Source organism: Leptopilina heterotoma, unplaced genomic scaffold, assembly GCF_015476425.1.
Source record: "Leptopilina heterotoma isolate Lh14 unplaced genomic scaffold, ASM1547642v1 Lhet_44, whole genome shotgun sequence".
NCBI classification, from domain to species: Eukaryota; Metazoa; Arthropoda; class Insecta; order Hymenoptera; family Figitidae; genus Leptopilina; species Leptopilina heterotoma.
The window spans coordinates 498,973-521,902 of NW_025111084.1; the positions used below are offsets into that span (position 1 = coordinate 498,973).

At 21.8% G+C, this 22,930-nt stretch overlaps 2 protein-coding genes and 1 long non-coding RNA gene across 7 annotated transcripts in view; 1 reads left to right on the forward strand and 2 right to left on the reverse strand.

The window, feature by feature from the left end:
* The first annotated feature begins 103 nt into the window (after nucleotides 1–103).
* LOC122506814 lies at nucleotides 104–1,470 on the forward strand. Its single transcript, XR_006302034.1, has 3 exons — nucleotides 104–317; nucleotides 1,001–1,222; nucleotides 1,335–1,470. It is a non-coding gene; the product is annotated as an uncharacterized LOC122506814 (long non-coding RNA).
* Nucleotides 752–10,872, reverse strand: LOC122506811 (nose resistant to fluoxetine protein 6-like). Its single transcript, XM_043619145.1, has 14 exons — nucleotides 10,792–10,872; nucleotides 9,858–10,147; nucleotides 4,922–5,166; nucleotides 4,529–4,719; nucleotides 4,326–4,453; nucleotides 3,949–4,173; nucleotides 3,575–3,788; nucleotides 2,794–2,959; nucleotides 2,197–2,276; nucleotides 1,805–1,900; nucleotides 1,581–1,710; nucleotides 1,314–1,488; nucleotides 1,023–1,165; nucleotides 752–958 (listed from the first exon to the last, which is right to left on the reverse strand). The coding sequence occupies exons 2-14, from the start codon at nucleotides 10,081–10,083 to the stop codon at nucleotides 848–850; spliced, it is 2,130 nt and encodes a 709-aa protein (XP_043475080.1). The 5' UTR covers nucleotides 10,084–10,147; nucleotides 10,792–10,872; the 3' UTR covers nucleotides 752–847.
* Nucleotides 10,873–20,165: 9,293 nt separating this feature from the next.
* Nucleotides 20,166–22,930, reverse strand: part of LOC122506813 — a 65,500-nt gene continuing 62,735 nt past the window's right edge. For 4 of the 5 annotated variants that reach the window (XM_043619146.1, XM_043619148.1, XM_043619147.1 and 1 more), the window contains 2 exons: nucleotides 22,072–22,277; nucleotides 20,167–21,784 (listed from right to left, as the gene is read on the reverse strand). In XM_043619146.1, the coding sequence (XP_043475081.1) occupies nucleotides 21,666–21,784; nucleotides 22,072–22,277 (325 nt within the window). In that variant the 3' untranslated portion in view covers nucleotides 20,167–21,665. Of the gene's footprint in view, nucleotides 21,785–22,071; nucleotides 22,278–22,930 lie in introns of all 5 variants that reach the window. The other variant, XM_043619149.1, reaches the window with a different exon arrangement.

Sequence of the window (22,930 nt, forward strand, 5' to 3'; positions counted from 1 at the left end):
GGCCAGTTAAATTCTCGGGTAAATTACCAGCCAATTGCAAGTGTGGAACAATTTTCCAAAATCTAGAAACCCAACCCTGCTCTCTTTTTCTGAGTATGCGATTTCTAACGACTTTTCGGGCTTTTCCATTATTTCTTCCAGTTTTTTTTATTTTAATTTACAATTGTAGCCTTTATTTCCAGTATTTTTAACTTCGTTACCTAAACAAATAACATATATACTGTAGTGTTTAAAAGAAAATTTTATTCATAATTTTCAATATATTTGCGGAGAAAAATAGTCGATTGTCATCGTGGTGAAGGTTCTTCTTGACTCAAGTTTGTATTTTTCTTTTTTTAATTATATACACTATTTACAATTAAAACAATTACAATTGTTTATTAATTTATTTAAAATGTTTATAATTGACTATTGAGTGAATTTAATTACTTGTATTAAACATTTAAATAGTTGATTAATATCGCATGAAAATTATTAGCATATTTACAATTAATGTCAATTGTTAAGTATATCTAGTAAAAATTTCCACGTTTTTTATAACACATTTTCTTTTTCGTTGTAAATTTTATATAAAAATTTTACAAATTACCAAAATATTCGACACGATTATAAACTTAATAATTAAAATAATTAAATAAATTTTATCCCTTTAAAAGATAATTACCGGAATACAACGATTATTAATTATTAATATAGATTAATTAATAATTATAATCAATTAAAAATAACTAACATGTAAAATAACCAAAACTTATAAGAAGAATTAACTATTTATTCAATACTATTTACAAATTATTCTTTCTTTACATTTCTTAAAGAAAAAAAAATAATAAAGCTATTTATCTCCCTAGCGTTTTACTAGTAATCGCATGAGCAAAATGTTCGGAGTCTCAAGCATTAGCGTGAGCACATATGAACACAAATAAGTCACTCCAAACACTCCCAGAAATGTCGTACACTGAAAAATAATTTAATTAATTTAAATCAATTTTATTTTCAGAAAACTATGCGACGATACTTACATTACTTATAAAATCCACATGTTGAGAAGTTTCACTATGAAGGAAGATGGAATTAATTATAAATGGATTTAATAAATAAGCACAATATGTGAGTCTACTTAATGGAATCCATCCTCTAAAGGAGAGAATTTTGTTGACAATTCCTGAAAAAATCAAAAATGATCGTTTAAATTAGAAAACAATCGTTTTCTGAAATTTAGGTAAATATCAAACTTCAAAATTAATGGGTAAGTAAATTAATTAATATCAATCATTAATAACGCTTTTGTAAATTAATATTTTTATTCTTACCTCCATGACGTGTGCAACAAGCAATGAGCAACCAGGAAAGACCAACGGCCCAAATTGTTCTACTGAATCCAACGTAAAATGCTGCCGAGAATATGGAAATGTACCTCTTCCAAATTCCAAAAAGTACAAAAATATTACAAGAACTTCCCAGTAGCCAACAAATTACAACAGTTCTCTAGAAGAAAAAAAAGAAGTGGAATGCAAATTTTCATCCAATTCAAATTTATTTGAATTATTATTTTCTACTGTTAGTGAAGAGGAATTTACTGTTTTTAAAGGTAATTTATTATTCAGCCTTATCAAAATATACGCAGTGATCATTCCCACGACATATGGTCCTATTCTGGTCCATGGTGGATCGTACAATACATCGAGCATGTGATATTGCGCATCCATTCTAGAAATTTGTGCGCATGTAAAAAGCAAAAAATTAGGATTAGCATAATTTTTATTTAATTAAATTTTGAAAAAAATTTTTTTTTTGGTCTTACGTAGGGACGTATCCGTAGATATATGAAATATAACCGGTTATACCAATCGATCCTATCATTATTAAAATTAGTAGAGTTGAAGCTACACAAAAGCATCTGAAAGTATATGAAAAATTATAATTTTGCGGAGCTGAGAATTTTCCTTCTTTCTAAAGAAAGTATTTTTATGTTCACTTATATTTTTTTCAATTAAGTTATACATATTATATTTTTTTTTGAATTTTAATTTGTAAATATATTCTAATTTCTATATATTTTAATTTTTGTATATTTTAATTTCTGTATATTTTAATTTATATATATTCAATTTAATATTTCTTTTATTTTTTGTTTGTATTTTATTTTGAACCTATTAATTTTTGTTAACTTTCCATTTTCTTTAAATAACTCACACGGAAGACAAAATTAGAAGGAACGTTCCAATTATGAAAAATTGCATGTCGTTCGATAAATACCAACTCCAAGACATACACTGGAATAAGAAAAATAATTCGTTATAATACTAATTATAATAAAAAAATTTTTATTCTGTCCTCTAATTTTTCTACTATAATGTGTATAAAATATATTAAATGTATAAAATGCAGGGATCACAGACTGATAGCTTTTTACTTTTTTTTAAATGCTGTTATCTATTTCGCACATATTCCGTTAATTTTCACCAATTTTGCAAAACATTTGAAACCTAAAAATTTTCAAACAAAATTAGAGTTTATAAAATTTTTAATTCAGTTATATTTCAATAAATTTAACATCTAATTTGTTGAAAGTTTTATAGATAAAAGTCTTAATATAAGTATTAGTATAATTTTTGTAATTATAATTTTTTTGTCATCTATTTTTAGAAAATATTTCACCTTTTCATTTATTTTAACAAAAAAAAAAAAAAAATACTGTGATCCCTGAAAATTTGTAAAATCAAGTAACATTGAAATTAATTTAATAATTTGCACATTTAAAAGTCAGTAATTAAAGATAAAAATATTCACCATTTTATCTCTACCAAAAAGATTATTGATGTAAAGAATATTTCGCCACCAATATTTTGCACAAACATCTTGTGGCCGTTCAGACATGTAAAATTGTGAAACCTCACCGTACCAAGCTGAATTTACTTCAACAATTCCGACAACCATCATATACGCTGGTGTCAATCTTTAAAGAAAAGGAGAAAAAAAATTCAGTTGCATATAATAATACTTCATTTCCTTTTTTTAACACTACAAAATTATATAAATTAAATAATATTTCTTTATTTATAGATATATTTACTCATTCTTACCTCATTTTAGAGTAAATAACCAATTTTTAAGTGTCTGTTGTATAAGAACATTATTAACAAGTAGAATTTCTTACACAATATTTATAAACTATCTTCTAGTGAAATTCTATAACTTAAATGTAGAAACTAAATTATTTAACTTCATGCAATTGGCTTATTTATTTGTAACTTAAATTAAGTTTTATAATTATTTTACTATTTTTTAAATTATATTTAAATTATAATTTATTTAATAAATAATATTTGTTCGATTCAAGGAAAAAATAAATTAAATGAAACAATAAATTTTCAATAAATTTTGTCAAAAAAATGAAAATTTATTGCTTCATTTAATTTATTTCTTCCTTGAATCGAACAAATATTATTTATTAACAATATACGGAAGGATAAAAAATTATTTTAAAAAAAATATAATTTAATTAATTTTCATAATTATTATTTTATTTAAAACAAATATTTTTTTTTGAAAGAAAAAATAATTTTTTTACCTGAGGAACCTCTTGAGGACAGCTCCGAAAAATTCACTTATTTTTCTACTGTAATTAATTGGTTGTTTATCGATTTTTTTCCTCTTTTCGTTTAAATATAAATAGGCGACTAGAAAACCACTGAGAAAAAAAAATGTGTCAACTGACAATGTTGAATTTGAAATTATTTGAACGGTAAAACCTTCGGACACTCGCCAAGACCATGGTTTATTGTCTATATTGAAAACAAAAAAATAGATTTTCATTTATTACCAAAAGAAAATAAATACAGAGTGGCCACAATATCAGTAAAGACAGGGAAATGACAGGAAAAAAATTTTTTTTCAGGGAAATTAAGAAGTTTAGTTGAAAATTGTAGAAAATAAAATACTCGCCAGCGTAATCGCTCATGTAGAAAATGGTATGAATCATAATTATCCACGCCATTCCCAAAAATCTTAATCCATGAACTATTGGTATCGAGTCGGAATTTAATTTAGTTGTGAAAATAATTTTCGTATTCGTGTAAATTGAAAAGCACAAAAGTACTTTTTCCCAAATACTCTGACAATGTTTTTCCATTGTAATTGATTCTAAACATTTGCTCGTTTCCTTCGATTCTAAAATTGTAAATTCAAAGTAAAAACATTAAATAAGTAAAACAAAAAAAACAAAAAAAAATTGCTGCCTAGTCGTAAAAAAAAGAGAAAAAATTCAAAATATTAAAGTTTACCAAAATTAAATTTTAAATTTGTCTAGAAAAAAAACCTACCATTATTATTGGCGATATTATTTTCGAAACAAACAAACTTCTTTCCTATTTTCAAGTACCTTTGATGTACGAGAACATCATAAATTGTTCCCATTAGCATTAACAATAACATAAATGAGAAAACAATTCTGAAACAATAAGAAAAATAAATCAAAATTTGATTAACAAATTTGTTTGCTAACATTTTGGAAAAAATCACTTACAAAATAAAAATTCTTCTAGCACTCATCAATAATTTATCTTCCGTTAAATCTTTAATTTCGACTAATTTAAAATCTGCTTTGTACAGGTCACCAATCAAGAGAGTTCGTTCCTGAAATGTCTTATTGAGAATCAATCCAATTTCTCCCATGGTGCAAGTGGCCGGCAAACAAAGACCAAGAGTGATTATATTCTACACAGAAAAATGGGTAAATAAAATTACAATTATAAATCAAATTAAATTGCAAAAAAGTAAAAAAAAAAAAAGAAATTCTTTTTTCTGTTGTTGCAAAAAAAGAAGAAATTCTTTTTTCTATTCTTGCAAAAAATAAAAAATTCTTTTTTTTTATTTTTGCAAACAAAAAGATTCGAGAAAGTAACAAAATTCTTCTTACCTCATTTGGTAGAGTCACATGATATTGTAATGTACTATTGTGCGTGAAATATGCGACAAAATAATGAACGTCAAATGGTGGAAATTCCTCTTTTACATTTCGAAAGAGTGAATTATTCAATTTTATTCTTTCACTAAGAATCATTGGCGATTTATTTGTAGAATCATAACACTGACTTCGAATTCCCAGCCAATAATTATTTCCATAGATAAATCCTGGTCTTGGTTCTCCACTTGAATCTAACACTAAAAATTAACGGCAGAATATTCATTTAGACAAATTTACAAAAAATTTTCACTTTAAATAATGTAAACAGAAAAAGGAGGGAAAAATCTAAAAAAAACTATTTTTTAAAACTGTTCGAAATTTAACGAAAATAAAACTTTATTTATGTTTCAGAATTAATACGTGAGAAAATGAAAAAAAAATTTAATTTATGTTTTTTAAATCAAATTTTGTATTCTCTGTCGCGTTTGAAACTGAAATCAAAACATAATTTACATTTAAATGACCATCACCATTTACTTTCAGAAAAAATAACATTCTTCGCAGAAATTCAATTATTTTCAAAAATTTAATAAAATTCTTTGGAATTTTATTAAATACAATTATTTTAAAAAATGTTTATAAAATTCTGTATAAGAATTCAATTATTTTAAATGAAATTTTAAAATATTCCTAAAAAGAATTTAATTATTATCGAAAATTTTAATAAAATTCTAAGCAATCAGTTACAAAATTGACAGGTAATATTTTATAAATAAACCATTACAATAAAAAAAAACATTTTTTCTTATAAAATAAAAATATGGATGATTTAAATTCAGTCACTTCAATTATTTTCAAAAATTTCAATAAAATTCAACACTGTAATTCAATTATTTTCATTAATAACAAAATTTGTCGCAGAAATTTAATTATTTTCAAAAATTTTGATGCAATTTGTATGAAAAATTCAATTATTCTCATAAATAACAAAAAATTCTTCTCAGGAATTCAATAATTCTCATAAATAATACAATTTTTAACGAAATTCATTTATTTTCAATTCAATTTTAATAGAAATACTCTAAACAATTCAATTCTTTTTATAAATAAAAAAATTCTTCACCGGAATTCAGTTATTTTCAAAAAATAATAAAATTCTTTGCCGGAAATTTCAATTATTATTTTCATAAATTTTAATAGAATTCTTCCCAACAATTCAAATTTTTTTGTAAATAACAAAATTCGTCTCAAGAATTCAATTATTTTCAAAAAATAGCAAAATTCTTCGCTAAAATTCAATTATTTTCTTAAACAACAATAAATTCTTCTTTGGAATTCAATTATTTTTATAAATAACAAAATTCGTCTCCAAAATTCAATTATTTTCATAAATAATATAATTCTTCATAGAAATTCATTTATTTTCAATTCAATTTTAATGGAATTACTCTAAAGAATTCAATTATTTTCAATAAATAAAAATATTCTACGCCTGAATTCAATTATTTTTTATAAATAACAAAATTCGTCTCAAGAATTAAATTATTTCCAATAAATAACAAAATTCTTTGCTGGAATTCAATTATTTTTATAAATAACAAAATTCGTCTATGGAATTCAATTATTTTAAATAAATAAAAAAATTCTTCGCTGGAATTCATTTATTTTCATAAATAACAATAAATTCTTCTCAGGAATTCAATTATTTTCATAAATAACAATAAATTCTTCTCAGGAATTCAATTATTTTTATAAATAACAAAAATCATCTCAAGAATTCAATTATTTTCAATAAATATTAAAATTCTTCGCAGTAATTAAATTATTATTTTCATAAATTTTAATATAATTCTTCTCGACAATTCAACTATTTTTATAAATAAAAAAATTCTTTGCCGGAATTTAATTAGTTTTATAAATAATAGAATTCGTCTCAAAAATTCAATTATTTTCAATTATTTTCATAAATAACGAAATTCTTAACATGAATTCAAATTTTTCAAAAGAATTTCTCGAAAGATTTTAATTATTTTCTATACAATTTAAAACAAAAATTCTCGTAAGAATTCAATTATTTTTAATAAAATTTTAAAAAATAATTCTCGAAAGAGTTTAAATATTTTCATTACAATTTAAAAAAAAAACCTCGAGGGAATTCAATTATTTTCAATTCCAATTAAAAAAGAAATTCTCAAAAGATTTTAATTATTTTCAATACAATTTTTTAAAAAATTCTCGAAAGAATTTAATTATTTTCAAATTTCAATACATTTTAAAAAAATAATTCTAGAAAGAATTTAATTATTTTCAACAATATTGAAAAAAAAAATTCTTGGCAGAATTTAATTAATTTCAAAAAGTTTGCAAACATTTGTTTATTAAAATTTAGTTAATTAATTTTAGTTTGAAAAAGTTGTATTATATAAATTGACAAACTTGTAAAGTATACAAAAAAAAATCACTAATGTGAGATGAATGAGAAAAGTATTTTTGATAAGAAAAATATAATTATACAAATAAAATGAGAAAAAAAACATGTGAAAAGACAGATTTGCAATGATAATAAATTATGAATACACAACACCATCGGTTGATATAATCGTGTATACATGAAATTACACAACTGATGGTGTATGCATAAGTTGATTATCGTTCCGATTGTGTCAGGTGCGTGATTATTAAGACGAGGGAAAAAGATCCACTTTCGCGTGAATGTTATACAAGAAACTTGTTTTATATCCACATATATATTGCAGGGGAAATGCAGTGACTATTTCTCCTTGTCATTTCATAAAGCTACAATCATTTCAATGCAATTTACACCAAATGATCCTTACAAGTGGAAATTAATGTCATTTTCAATACATTTTGCCACATTCTTTATATTATTATTATTTCTATATCAAATATTTATATTCAATTTCCGCCAAGAGTCTCGAACCAGTTGGATTTTATTTCGATTTCATTTTTTTTTTCTTTTTTCAAAAGAGAAGAAAAAATTCGCCAAACACTATCAAAATATTCAGAACGTTTATGTAATTATTACAGAACAGTTGGAAATACGTAATGGTTAATTTTCTTTGATTCTAAAAGTCAATATTTGTAATAATAATAATAATGATAATTAACGACAACGGCAAGATTGAAAAATATTATTTGAAATTAATTTTTATTTTCCTAAAGTTATGAGCGTTACAATTTTTTTAAAATTATTATACGAAGCAGTTAATTAAAATTGAGCGTTTCGTTACGAATTCACTTGAAATTAATTAAGAATGAAAAATATTATTTGAAATTAATTTTTATTTTCTTAAAATTGAATGAAAGTTCTTTTTTTGTTTAAATATTTCTTAATATTACTATATACAAAAAAGAAAAATTAAACAGTTCCTTAGTTGAGAATTACATCTTTAATCTATTAATAATCGTCGTATTCCGGTATAGTCTTAGAAATTAGTTTACTTTTTTGTTTCCTAATTCTTTTGATAATTTTTCCTTTTAAATAAGGTTTCGAATTTTAATAAATTAAATTTGACGTTTAAATTCATTAAAAAATTTTAAAAAGACTTTAATTATTTCGAATAATTTTATTACAAACTTTTCAAAATAATTTAGTTACTTTAAATAAATAAAATCTCTCAAGGAATTTAATTAAAATTGTATTGAAATTAATTGAATTGTTATAAAGAATTGTATCAAAATTTTTTTAAATAATTGAATTTCTGAGAAGAATTTTGCTATTTATGAAAATAAATATTGAATTTTTGTGAATTTTTTGTAAATAATTGAATTTTGTTGAAAAAATTCATTAAAAATTTTTGAAAATAACTCAATTCTTGCAAAGAATTTTATTAATTATGAAAATAATTCAATTTTTTCGAAAAATTATATCAATTATGAAAATAATTCAATTCTCATAATTAATTTTAACAAAATTTTTCAAAATAATAAAATTTTTGCGAAGAATTTTATTAAAATTAGGAAAGTAATTCAAATTTTGAAAATAATAAAACTCTTCTAAAATTTTTGAAAATAATTGAATTTTGTTGAAGAATTTCATTAAAATTTTTGAAAATAAATAAATTCCTGCGATGTATTTTATTAATTATGAAAATATAATTCAATTTTTCAAAATAACAAAATTCTTCTTAAAATTTTTCAAAATAATTGAATTGTTTCGAAAACAATTAAATTTTTTTCCGGAATTCGGTTAAAATTGTATATAGAAAAATAATTAAATTCTTATAAAGAATTTTATCAAAAATTTTTTAAATAATTGAATTTCTGAGAAGAATTTTGCTATTTCTGGAAATAATTGATTTCCTATGAAGAATTTTATTAAAATTCTTGAAAAAAGTAAATAATAATAAATAATTTGTACATTAGTTAATAATTCAATTTTTCAAAAATTTTGAATTTGAAAAAATTCCAAAATTGAAATTTATATTTGAATTTAAAAAATAAATTTAATTTGCATAATAGTAAAAGAAATATTGCGTTTCGCGCGTAACCTTTGCTTATCTATATTAATTAATAATAAAGCCCGTTTGTAAGCCCGTTTATTATGTAAAGTAAATAAATAAAATAAATAAATAATAAACTAATTACAACTATTAACACTAATGAAATGATCAGTTTAATTGAAAATTTATCATTTTTTCAGATTGGCTGCAAATGGTCCACAATTGAGGAAAAATTCAAAAATATTTTCAAGAAAACAGTCTCGCAGGATTTTTTTTACATAAAAAAAGGTTCGTTTCAATTTTTATATATTCCACTCAAAGTTGATAAATCAATTTATTAAAATGAAAAAAAGAAAAACAGAGAAAGAGAGAAATTTGCAGTCACGCTGGTTTTTAGGAGAATTTAATTTATTTACTCAAAAGTAAAATTAATCTGGCGTCAAAAAAAAAAGAAATTAATTATTAAATTAAATTTCTTTACTAACTTCTCAAACTCCACAGTTTCCGGTTGTCGATAGCTTCTCGAAACTCGATTAAATCCTTCTCACAACCAGAACCATTCAATAAATTAGCATTCTCAGCAAATGCATAAGCCGGTAAAGTTCGACTCATAATTTCCTTGTTTCTGTCGTTGTCGTCGATATCATATCCTCTCGTTAGTGAGAAAACTAATGCTATCACCAACGATGGTAAAATTGTCTTTCCAATCATTTTTATTTATTTTTTTTTTGTTAATCTATCTCACAAATTGACACAATCATTTGAAACCGCGTTCCTAAAAAATTAATTTTTATAATTAACTAATTTTCTTTCCCGAGGAAGAATTCTCAGCGTTCACTTCGTTGAACTAATTTTTTCCTTCCGGGAATATAAAAATAACTTTTTTAAATAAATTTTTCAATTTGGACTTATTTTAGTGAAGAAAAGTTTTTTAAAATTTTGTTTTCGTTTCTTGCTTCTAAACGTCTTGGAATAATTTACAAAAAAGTTAAAATGAAACTAATTAAAGGAATTAACGAAACATTGTATTTAAAAATTATGTATTTATTGAAATTAATTCTTCTTTTATCAATTTTTCATGAAAGTCATAAAAATGTTATTGTTCAGTATTTAATAATTCAAAAAGTCTAACGATACAAAAATAAAAAATTTGACTTTAACTTTCTGCTTTTCTAATGTTTAAAGTTTTTGAAAAAAATTTAAAACTAAAGAAATGTCTAGTTTTTTTTATTTATATTTTTATTTTTAATTCATATTTTTATTTATATTTTTTATTTGTAACTTTTATTGATTTCTATTTAATTGAAAATTAAATTTTATATCTTTTTTTGTTTTTACGAAAAATTTAAGTTATTTTTATACTATTGTAATTATAATAATTAGTTTATATTAATTGACTGTAAAAAAAAACACAATCACCTCCGTACAGTGTGGTGATAGAAACTGAACTGTAAGAAATTCGTATTAGAATTTCAGAGTAAACTATTCCTAACAGCCCCACTATCGCTTCTAATGGATATAATATTTTTTTCTCTCATTATTTTGCGTAATCCCTCCCCCCCCCCCCTCTTTCCAAATTTTATCCAAGGATTAAGAGTTTTCAAAAACTAATACTTGACTTTAGTCGTTAACAATATTTAAAAGGTCCATGAAAACATTCTTTTTTGAAGGCCATTAACTTCGCACCACTTCTATTTAATATTCATTCATTATTTTTTTGAAAGCAGGCTTCACACACAATAATTAATTTTTAAAAAAGTATCAAAAAGTAGCTTTAATACTGAAAAAAGTATTGAAAAAAAGTAGCTATCGAAAATTAATTTTCAACGAATAAAAAAAAATGTATTTTAGTCAATTCACAAAAATTTGATTCGGTAATTTTCCAGACTGTTTCCTGATTTCAATCAAAAACAATTATTTTTATTCTAATCCTGCTTCTAAATTTTTGAAGAATTCAATTATTTTCCAAAGTTTTATCAAAAAAAAAAAAAAAATTTTATTTAAAAGGAATTTTTCAAAGTAAACAAATAAAATTATTTAATAAACTTTAATTTAAATTGTTTGCAGGAATTAAGAAAATAAATTAATAATTTTTCAAAGTAAAAATTTAAATGTTATTACAGTTTTACAACAATTAAAATTTTCAAGGATTTCAATTTAATAATCTTTTTTAAATTTAGTTATTTTACAAGAAAATCGCACTAGAATGCTTTTAATATTCAATTATCTAAAATTTCAACTGAAATTTGTTTTTAATTCAATTCTTAATAGAAAGTTAAACTGAAATTCAACTATTTAAAATTTTAAATAAAAAAAGTAAATAATATATTGAATAATTGAATGGTTCTCAAAATTTAATTATTATAAAGAATTTATCAATTTTTTTTTTGAAAATAATTCAATTTCTGAGAAGAATTCCGTTATTTATGAAAATAATTGAATTCCTATGAAAATTTTATTATTTAATAATAATAATAATTGGATTACTGCGAAGAATATTTTATTACTATTTATGAAACTAATTGAATTTTTATAAAGAGTTTATCAATTTTAAAAAAAATAATTGAATTTCTGAGAAGAATTTTGTTATTTATGAAAATCATTGAATTCTCGTGAAAAATTTCATTACTTGGGAAAATAATTGAACAATTGTGAAGAATTAAAAAAAGAATTTATCAATTTTTCAAAAAATAATTGAATTTCAGAGAAGAATTCAATTACATTTTTTTCAAATAATTGAATTCTCGTGAAAAATTTTATTATATTGTGAAAATAATTGAATAATATAATTGTAAAGAATTAAACAAAGAATTCAAGAATTTATCAATTTTTTAAAAAAATAATTGAATTTCTAAGAAGAATTTTATAATTTCTGAAAATAATTGAATTCTTGCGAAGAATTATATTTAATTCTTTTTAAATAATTGAATTCTTGTGAAGAATTTTATAAAAAAATTTTAAAAGTAAGTAATTGAATTCTTAAGAAGTATTTTTTATTATTTATGCGAAAATAATTGTATTCTTGCCTTGAATTTTATTTAAATTTTTATAAATAATTGAATTTTTGTGATAAAAGTATCTTTTAGTGTCATAAATCTAAAAAAAAACTTCTTTTATAGTTTTATACTCAGGTTTTCCCCACAATTTTTTTTCCCTCGAACATTTGAATATCAAATTTTTTTTTGTGTGATAATTATTTATATATATTAATCAACGGAATCAAAATTTCAAATAAGTTATAATGTATATCTTTAAAAAAAATTTCAAACTTAGGCAAAATAAAACCACGTGTCAGTTATTTTTTTCTCATTGAGATAGAATTATCAAAAATAAAGAATGAAAATATAATAAATAAATTAGGCAACATTTTTTTTTTCTCATTATAGAGATTGAAAATCGAAATGTAAAAAAAACAAAAACAAGAAGAAAACAATGAGTCAAGTTGAGGGATAGAGTTTAAAGGATAAAAGTGAATGGGTTTTTGGAAGAGATAAAGGTGAATGACATTGAGTATATATGCACGTGATATTATGTCACAGTGAACGATTAGTTATTTGAATATGTAGTAGAATTTTCGCCATAAGAGATGTAATTTTCTAAAGCTTCTTCCTAAAAATTATGCAATCGGTATCAAATTCTAATTGCAGAAACATTAAACATAAAATTATGTATTTGGTACGAATTCAAGGAAAATTATTATAAATTTCAGTAGCACGATTTCATCAATCTCGGTGTGAAGAGTTAATTAAATCTTGAAAATGAGATAATTTTGATTTTTTAGAACAATGCAATTTTTTGATTGAAACTAATTTAATTATTAATCAATTATTTTAATTAGTGATTATTATTATAATTATTTATTATTATTATTATTATTATTATTTATTACTATTACAATTATTATAATTATTTACTATTATTAAAATTATTAGGTATAATTAATATTAATAATTTATTATTTATGAAAAAGGCAATTTTTGAATAACTGCGGCTGCAAAATTTAAAAAAATTCAATTATTAACAAATTTACTAATTAATTTTAATTATGCATTGTTTTCAAAAACATTAATAAAATTCTTCGCAGGAAATGAATTATTTTTAATACAATTTCAATAAATTTTCTCAAAAAGAATTTAATTTTTTAATAAAATTTAACAAAATTCTTGGCAAAAATTCAATTATTTTGGAAAATTTTGATTATATTCCTTATGAGAATTGAAATATTTTTCATACAATTTTAATTCAATTACTTTTGATAATTTTAAGAAAATTCTAAACAAGATTTCAATTATTTTCATAATTTATAAAAATTTTCGCAGGAATTTAATTATTTTAAAGAATTTTAATAAAGTTCTTGGCACAAAAATATTATCTTTTTTTTTTTATTTTGTCTTATTTTTTTCAATGTAAAAAAAAATTGACACGTTTTTTTGTTTGTTTGTTGCCTTCATCAAAATTTACATCTGAAATAAAGAAGTCTTACTGGTTTATGGATTCAATTTGGAAAAATAATAATGTTTGATCTTGACATTAAAACCTTGAACTTTGGAATTGAATTCTTTAAGGTCGTCGTGTGTGTGTGTTTAAATCCCAATAGGTACCCGATATTCATTTCTAAATAGTCACAGCAATAAAGGTTCCCCCCATGTCCCTCGGACTTTCAATGAGGCCAAAAAAAATAAAAGATATAAATTTTAAATTTCAAATTTACCATTTATTTCGTTATTAATGTTCATCACTTTTTATATAGTTCAAGGTGTTGAGGGGAAAATTATTCAAAGAATACATTTTTTGGTCCATTCGTAAGTAATAAAAGTAATAGTAAAAAGAATAATAAAAAATTATTAATAAAAATTAATAATTAATATCAATAATTATTATTAATAATTAATATTGCTTATTAATATTAAAATTAATATTAAAATAAAATTAAAATAAAATAATGATAATAATGAGAGGGAAAAATTATTCAAAAAATAAATTTTTTGGTTAATTTTTATAATGAATACGAATAATAAAAATTAATATTAATAATAATAATAATGCTAAAAAATAATAGTAATAATAATTCAAATATTTTATTTGATTTTTTAATTTTATTTCAATGATAAAAATGAAAAAATGATTCAAAATATTCAGTTTTTATTAATAAAAGTGAAAAAATGTGAGAGTGTATTTTTTTTATTCTCCACATACACAGCAAACAATATATTTTTAAAATATATAAAAATTTAATTACTAAAACTTTCAAATATTCTGAAATTTTCAAATTTTCAAAGACTAAAAATATTAAAATATATTTTAATGACAATATTTTTCGTTTTTATTATTTTGCAAATTAAAATGAAAAACAGTAATTTTTCAAAATGAGGTATATATTGCAAAAAAAAAGAGATAAAAGTTTCATTTGATTTTCATGTTTTTTTTTATCAGCACATGGAAGTTTGCGATGTTTTTTTTTACATAATAGATAAAACGAATAGTCAACAACAGTAAATTATAGAAATCAGCCCGAACATGTACGTACAATACTTTTTTTTTAAACTTTTCTTATTTTTTTGGGCACACGTTCTAAGTAAAAGTAATACAATACATTTTGATAATACATTGTAAAATATCACAACAATAATATCTTCAATTGTCTCTTGTGTCAAAAAATGTTTTTTTTTTGTAACAAAAGACTATTTTTTTTTTATCAGAAAGCAACAATGAGAGAGAAACGCAATTTTTGTTTTCAAAAATAAAAAAACAAAATCAACTGTAAAAATAATTTATAATTCTACTTATTTTTACAAGGATAAATAAAATCTAAAGATAAAATTTTCTTTTAATTTTAATGAAATAAAAAAATTTTAGAAAAAAAAAATTCAATGGAAAAAAAACATTTATATTCTTTAAAAAAAAAGTATTAAAAATTTTTAAAAATCGATTTCATATTTTATTTGCCCTGCGGCTCAATTAAAAAAAAAATTTTTGGTGTTCGTATAAAATAACATTGAGAATAATAATAAATACGTTTCTTTATCAAAGTATTCAGATCTTGGCGTACAAAAAGGAAAATATTTTTAACTCTCATTATTATTCTGTTTACTTTCATTATACATTATAATGTACAAAAAGAGGAATCATTCCATGTTCCCTGCGCGCAACTATTCTCTCCTAAAATAAATTAAAAATTGTCGCGATCGCGCAATTAACACACTAGTAATATGGACATCAGTAAACATTTTCTTCTTCTTTTTTTTCGTCCCCCCATCGCTCCATAAATATAAATAAGAAACTCACGACTATTGAAAAAATAATTTGCATCGCACACAAATCGAATTTGGCATGAACAAATTGTAGAGTCTCAGGAATTTGTGTGGAAAAAATTATTTAGAAAGAGAGAGAAAAAAAACTGACTTTCCAGAAAAATTAAGAAAAAATCATTAAAAATTTAATATTCAATAAAAATTTTTAATTTTATGAAAAACTGAGTTTTAATAAAAACTTCAATTTTAATAAAATTTTCAATTTTGAACACAATCGTGTGTAAAAGTTATATTCACACATTTTTAATTAAAATCAAATTTTTAATTAATTAATAATAATAATAAAATAATTTATTTGAATTTTTCATAATTTTTGAAATAATTATACAGTGGATTTTTTAAATCTCAATTTGCATTTTCATTATAAAACTTATAACACTGTCATTTAAATTATAAACAGTCAAAAGCATTGTAAAATCTGATTATTATCGTTTATTACAAATTAAAAAAAAAATTATTTTCAAATTTCAATTTTGGAATAATTTTAGATACATAATTAAAAATAAAATTAATTATTAAATGATTTACTAATTATTATTTTAATTATTTATTTTTTCATAAACTTTAGTAAAATTGTTCGCAGGAATTCAATTTTTTTTAATAAATTTTCTCAAAAGAATTCAATTATTTTGAAAAATTTTGATTAACTTCTTTATGAGAATTATTGACATATTTTCCATACAATTTTAATTGAATTCCTCGAAGAAATTCAATTATTTTCGAAATTTTAATAAAATTCTCAGCAAGATTTCAATTATATTTTTATAATTTGTAAAATTTGTTGACAGGAATTTAATTATTTACAAGAATTTAAATAAAATTCTTCGCAAAAATGTTATTATTTCGAAGAATTTCAATAAAATTCTTTATAAGAAAAAAATTTAATAAAATACATTGAAAAAAATTAATTCTTTTCCTAAATAATAAAATTGTTTGCAGAAATTCAATTATTTTGAAAAATTTTGGCAAAATTCTTGATTAAGAATTCTCTTATTTTTAAGACAATTTTACTAAAATTCTTACCAAGATTTCAATTATTTTCATAACTTTTTCGAGAAATGTCTCGAAAGAATTCAATTATTTAAAAAAAATCGTAATAAAACTGAAAAAAATTTAATTATTTTCAAAAATTTTGATAAAACTCTTTATAAGAATTAATAATATTCTTAATATTATTTTAATTAAATTTCTTGTAAGAATTAACTTATTTTTAGAGATTTTAATTAAAATTTTTCGCAAGAAATTTAATTATTCTGAAAAATTTTGACAAATTTCTTTAGAAGAATTCAATTATTTTGAAAGATTCGGACAAATTTCTTTATAAAAATTCAATTATTTTGAAAGTTTTTAATAAATTTCTTTATAAAAATTAAATTATTTACAAATTCAAAATTGTAAATGAAATAAATTAGAAGTAATATAAAAAAAAAATATTTTCAATTGAAAAGAATTTGGTTTAATTAATTTTTCGTATTTTTTATCATTAAATTAAAATTTCATTAATTTTAAACTTCAAAAGATTTAAAAACAAAAATTAAACTTAATAAAAAATAAAGAGTAAATAAAAATTTTCAGTCAAAAAATAAAAAATATAAAAGTTAATTTCAATTTTATTCCTTTTAATTTTTTTGTCTTTCAAATCCTGAGACTCTGGAAGTAGCCACACATTCGATTGACACTCATTTTGATAACAATTTTTCGCGAGGTATCACTTTTATTAACATTTTTCACATTATCTCTTTCTCTCTCTCAAACACTTTTCATTAAAATATCATACCAACACAGCAATACAGATTTGCAAGTACGAAGAAAATATATAAGGTGAACGTCCCAGTACCTATTTAAGATTTTTCGTAGAGAAAAAAAAACATTATTCTTTTTCAAATTAAAAAAAGTCTTAGACTCATTTTCAAGAGAATCGATAAAAATCTCTTCTACGAAGAGAAAAACGGTTTTCCAGATTATCTGGATTATAAAAGTAAAAGTATTTATTTATTATTTAATACTAATTATTCTAAGACTGTAATTTTCATTATTTCATTAATTATAATTTCAATTAGTCTAATTAATAATAATACACGTTCAATTATTCTAGGGGAGAAATTATAAATACATTTCTAATCGATAACATAATCCAATTATATTCTAATTCTCTGTCTAATAATTTTACAAATTTTTTTTCGATTTTATCAGTTCGTTTTTTACTCTTTTACTTGAGTTTGTTGAGTTTTTTGTTTGTTATTTTGTAATGATTTTTTTATTTTTTTCATTTTATATCCAATTGAAATTTTATATTTAGATTGACTCAGATCAATAAATTCGTTCAAAAATAAATTTTTTCTCCTGAGGAAAACTAAAAGAATTTATCGTTTTCTTAAATTAGGTACTGGTACATAAATTAACCTTATAAACACCAGCCACTTAGCTACATAACAGTTACTACACTATATTTACAAACTGCTATTTAAACAGTCGGTTGCACCAACCAAAAATCCCAGGTTTTCTTTATGGAAAACTCGATTAAATCGAATGTTAAATTTTATTTTTTTCTCTCTACCAATATTTACGGGAGTCTATATTTTTTGTTTTTCAAAATAATTTCAATTTTTCTAGAAATAAAATTTTTTATACAAGTTTTTATAATAAACTCTCGTGATATTTAAAAAAGAAAATGTCAAACATAAATTCTTTTGTTAAAAAAAAGTGTCTTTTTTCTAATTAAAAAAGAAAAAAAAATACTGAGTCTGTTCCAAAATTATCCCAATTGTAACAATAATACGTAGATTCCCTTTTTCAATTGGCACTTCATTTTCTATTTTTTTTTTTCTTTGCAAATTACATTATTTGTTTGTGTGTGCATATTTTCAGAAAAAATAAATCAGACCGCGGTTCTTTGAAGTATTACGATTTGAGCATAAAACCGCAATGAAATCAAAGTGTTGGAAGTTTAGACACAAAAAGAGAAAAATTGAATGAGAACAAAGAAAAATTGACAAAAAAATCCACAACAAAAAAAAAGTATTCGCAAAAATTTACAGGATTGCCACAGGTCAGGGAAATCAGGGAATTCAAGAAAAAATCAGGGAAAAGTCAGAGATTTTTATTAAAGTACAGCAAAAAATTAAATTTGCAGGATTCATAATTAGTTATATTTAATTTTTTTAATGTATATGAATTGAATTATTTTTAATTTAATTTAATTTTTACAAAATTCGGAGGAATTTTAATCTTCTTCGAAACAATTCAATTATTTCCAAAGTTTTAATAACATTTTTGCCAGGAATTCAATTATTTGCATAAAGTCAATTATTTTAATAAGTTTCAATAAAATTCTTGACTGGAATTGGATTATCTTCATAAATAATAATATTCCTTAGAAAACTTCAATTATTTTCAAAAATTTTAATAAACATTTTCACAAGAATTCAATTATTTTCATAGTTAACAAAATTCTTCTCAGGAATTCATTTATTTTTAATTAAATTTCAATAAAATAAGTGTAACGAATTCAATTATTTTTAAAATTTTCACAGCAATTTCACTATTTACACATTTTTTATATAAATTCATAATAATTCAATTATTTTCATAAATAATAATTTTTTTTACAGAGATTCAATTATTGTTATGACTAATAAAACTCATCATACAATTTCAATATTATTTTTAATACAATTTTAACCAAATTCCTCGAAAAATGTAATTATTCTTGAAAATGTTTTCAAAATTCATGGAAAAAATTCAATTACCTATTTTTAAATTTGTTAATAAAGTTTTTTATAAAAATTCAATTTTGAGAAACATTCAATTATTCAGTAAATTATTTATTTTTATACTTAAATAATTGAATTGTAAACAAATGGATTTAAAAATTCTCTAGAAACTTTCGCAAAAAATTATTAAAAATAATTGATAATTGTTCAATTAATATCCTTCGAAAAATTTTAATAATCTTTTTGAAATTAATTATGTTTTTCAATAAATTTACTTTAAATTGTAATAATTAAAATCCTATGAGGAATTTTATTAAGTATTTAGGAAAACAATTGAAGTCTTGCAATTAATTTTTATTACATTTTTTTTAAATAATTGAAATCTTGTGAATAATATTTTTATTTATGAAAAATAATTGAATTCTTACATCGAATTTTATTATATTTTTCTTAAATAATTGAATTTTTTGAGAAATTTTATTAAAATAGTAGATTTTGAAAATAATTGAAGTCTTGTACTGAATTTTTATTACATTTTTTTTAAATAATTGAAATCTTGTAAATAATATTTTTATTTATGAAAAATAATTGAATTCTTACATCGAATTTTATTATATTTTTCTTAAATAATTGAATTTTTTTGAGAAATTTTATTAAAATAGTAGATTTTGAAAATAATTGAAGTCTTGCACAAAATTTTTATTACATTTTTTTAAATAATTGAAATCTTGTAAATAATATTTTTATGTATGAAAATAATTGAATTTTATTTATATTTTTTTAAATAATTGCATTTTTTTGAGAAATTTTATTAAAATAGTAGATTTTGAAAATATTTCGAATTTGAGCGAAGAATTTCATTATTTGTGAGAATGTAATTGAATTCGTGATAAAAATGTTGTCAAATCAAGAATATTCTTTTGGTTTCAGGTAAAAAGTGAAAATTTTATCTAGAAATCAGGGAAAAGTCAGGGAAAAACAAAATTAATTTTTTGTGGCAACCCTGAATTTAATTCAAAGAATTGAAAAAAAACTATTTCATTAAAAATAAAAAAAACGAAGAAAATTTTCTTCGTGAGTGCGAGAATTAAAAATAAAAAATTAGGAAAGAAAAATGTTGGTGCACTCGCAGCATCGACATTAGTTAACGTCTTTATAAGTTTCTTTTACATCCGACCACGTCGTGATTCGTTAATTTTCTTTTCTTTTTTTTGAATAACTAATCATCTCTCATTAACAGTTTTAATATCTCGACTAATTATTGACTAATGCTCCATTATTAGAAGCACAACGAAAATTCTTGTGCTTCGATTTCGCGGAAGAAAATAGGTATATGCGTGTCTCTCACGTCATGGGATTTTTTTTTTGTTTTTCTAACTAAAAGCAGTATTTATCATTTTTCTGCTTTTTTTTCGTATTTACATGATTTATTATTATTTCCATTTTTTTCTTTTACTCCATTAACAGGAAAAAAAACTGACTTTCGACTCTCTACGCCAATTTGTTAGTCTGTTTTTTTTATTACGAGCCTTTTTTTTAAGCATCGATGAAGCTTCGTTGTGGAAATTTAAACGAAACCTCACTTCTGAAAATCGTATTCAACACTAAAAAAAAGTATATTTTATTTTTAATTTGAATGTAAACTATAAACTTTAGAAAAATTCGCGACTAATTCACAAAAAACTAATTAATTTAAATTTAAACTAATTTAGAAAAATTTATAAAAAAAATCTAAATTCTAAATTATAAATTGAAAATTGAAATTCATTGGAAAAAACTGAAACCGTTCAAAAGATTCAAGCTAAATTTGTTAAATTCGAAACTGAATTTAACTGAACACATTATTCGAATACTGTCTATGGTCCATTATTTCTGTCACTTTTTTTGTGGAAACCTTTTTCGATGAAAACTATTTTCCTATTTCGTAAAAATAAGAGACGAGTTTCTTATTTATGGAAAAGTATAAATGCATTTCTTTTTCCTTTTTCTTGAGAACAAGTGAATATGAGAAGCAAAAAGTGAGGCCAGTTTGAGAAAAAGCCAAATACCGCATGGGCTATAGTCTAAAATATTTAACAAGTGGCGTCATTTGAGTCGAAGTCTAAATGAATTTTTTTTCTTTTCTTTCTTTTTTTCAGCTTTAGTGCGTCGTTCCCATTTTTTACTACCGTGGCTCGCAAGCTTCGTAAACGAGCTCTGGTACTAGCGCTAATGAGAACGCAGAGGAGGTTTGTCTTGGATAATGTCGACGTGACATCGTAACTTCGTGTTACCTGTTGTTTTCTTCCATGACCACTTGCTTAAAGCCTCCTGGCATTTGGTTCTTGACTTCGTGTGTCCCTAGCGCTGTTCGTCCATCCTTTGTTATAAATAATTGTAGTCCCGATGCTAAAAGGAAATTTTTTTTTTTATTACAAAACTGACAAATGTTACTTCACTTATTAACTATTATTATTTATTCTAGAAAACCTATTCTATGAAAGAAGTAAATAATAAATCTGAATCAAAATGAATCTGAATGAGTAAAAATTTGAACTTTGACCAAAAGTGATGATAGGAAATTAATTTTAATTAATTTAATTATTTTTTAAATAATTAATTTAATTTTACTTCGAAGAAAACGTAAATAATTTCTCTAGATGAAGTGATTAATATAATATTAAAAATAAACATACTCTCTTTACTCTCCAAGGACGACTGTTCAAGATTCGTTGCTTTCAGCAATTCGTCTATTAATGAATCAGGATTTGGTCTCGTGACCTCAACCCTGCACAAAATTGGATTTCCCGTACTATCTTCAGCCTTTTTTCGCCGTTCGAGCGCCGCTTTTGCTCGATCTAAAGACCCAGTCTCACTGAGTCCAGAACCACCCGAAGGATTCCTGTAAATAATTTCCAAACATTAATAAATTTTCTAAATTCATCATCAACAATATTATTCACATCACACTCACGCTCTCCGATTAAGAAATTCCAATTTATTTTCTTAACTTTATTATATTGTTAATTAATTTTCTTAGTCTTAATTTCCCCTATAAATTATTATCTCTTCAATTACTCCTAAAAAATTATCAAATAAATCAATTTTATCAAAAATTTTATTTAAATTATTTAATATTTAATAAAGTATTCAATAAAAATAATAATAAACAATAATGATAAAAATAATAATAAATAATAATAATAATAATAATAATAATAAAAATAAATAAAGAAAGCAATACGAAATCTGTTAAAAGAATTGAAAAATAAAAGAAATTAAAAATTCTAGACGAAACAAAATTACAAAAGAAAATTCAAAAATGAAAAAAGAATAGAAAAGAAATGAAAATAAATGTAAAAAGTAAAATAAATAAAAAAGCTGCAAAATATAAAATGTTACAAAAGAAAAAAGATGTGTGACTAAAATATTCCAATGAATAACAATGCAAAATAAACATGCCAAAATAGAAAAGAAATAAAACTAACAAAAATAAAAAAGATAGAAACTAAAGTTTATCACCAAACGCAGAGTAAAGCAAAACATGCAATGTTT

Coding starts and splice junctions, on each gene's coding strand:
- LOC122506811 (XM_043619145.1), bottom strand. CDS start 10,083: ATGATTGGAAAGACAATTTTACCATCGTTGGTGATAGCATTAGTTTTC. Junction 4,720..4,921: donor ATGTGACTCTACCAAATGAG/GTAAGAAGAATT, acceptor TTTTCTGTGTAG/AATATAATCACTCTTGGTCT. Junction 1,489..1,580: donor ATAAATTACCTTTAAAAACA/GTAAATTCCTCT, acceptor TTTTTCTTCTAG/AGAACTGTTGTAATTTGTTG.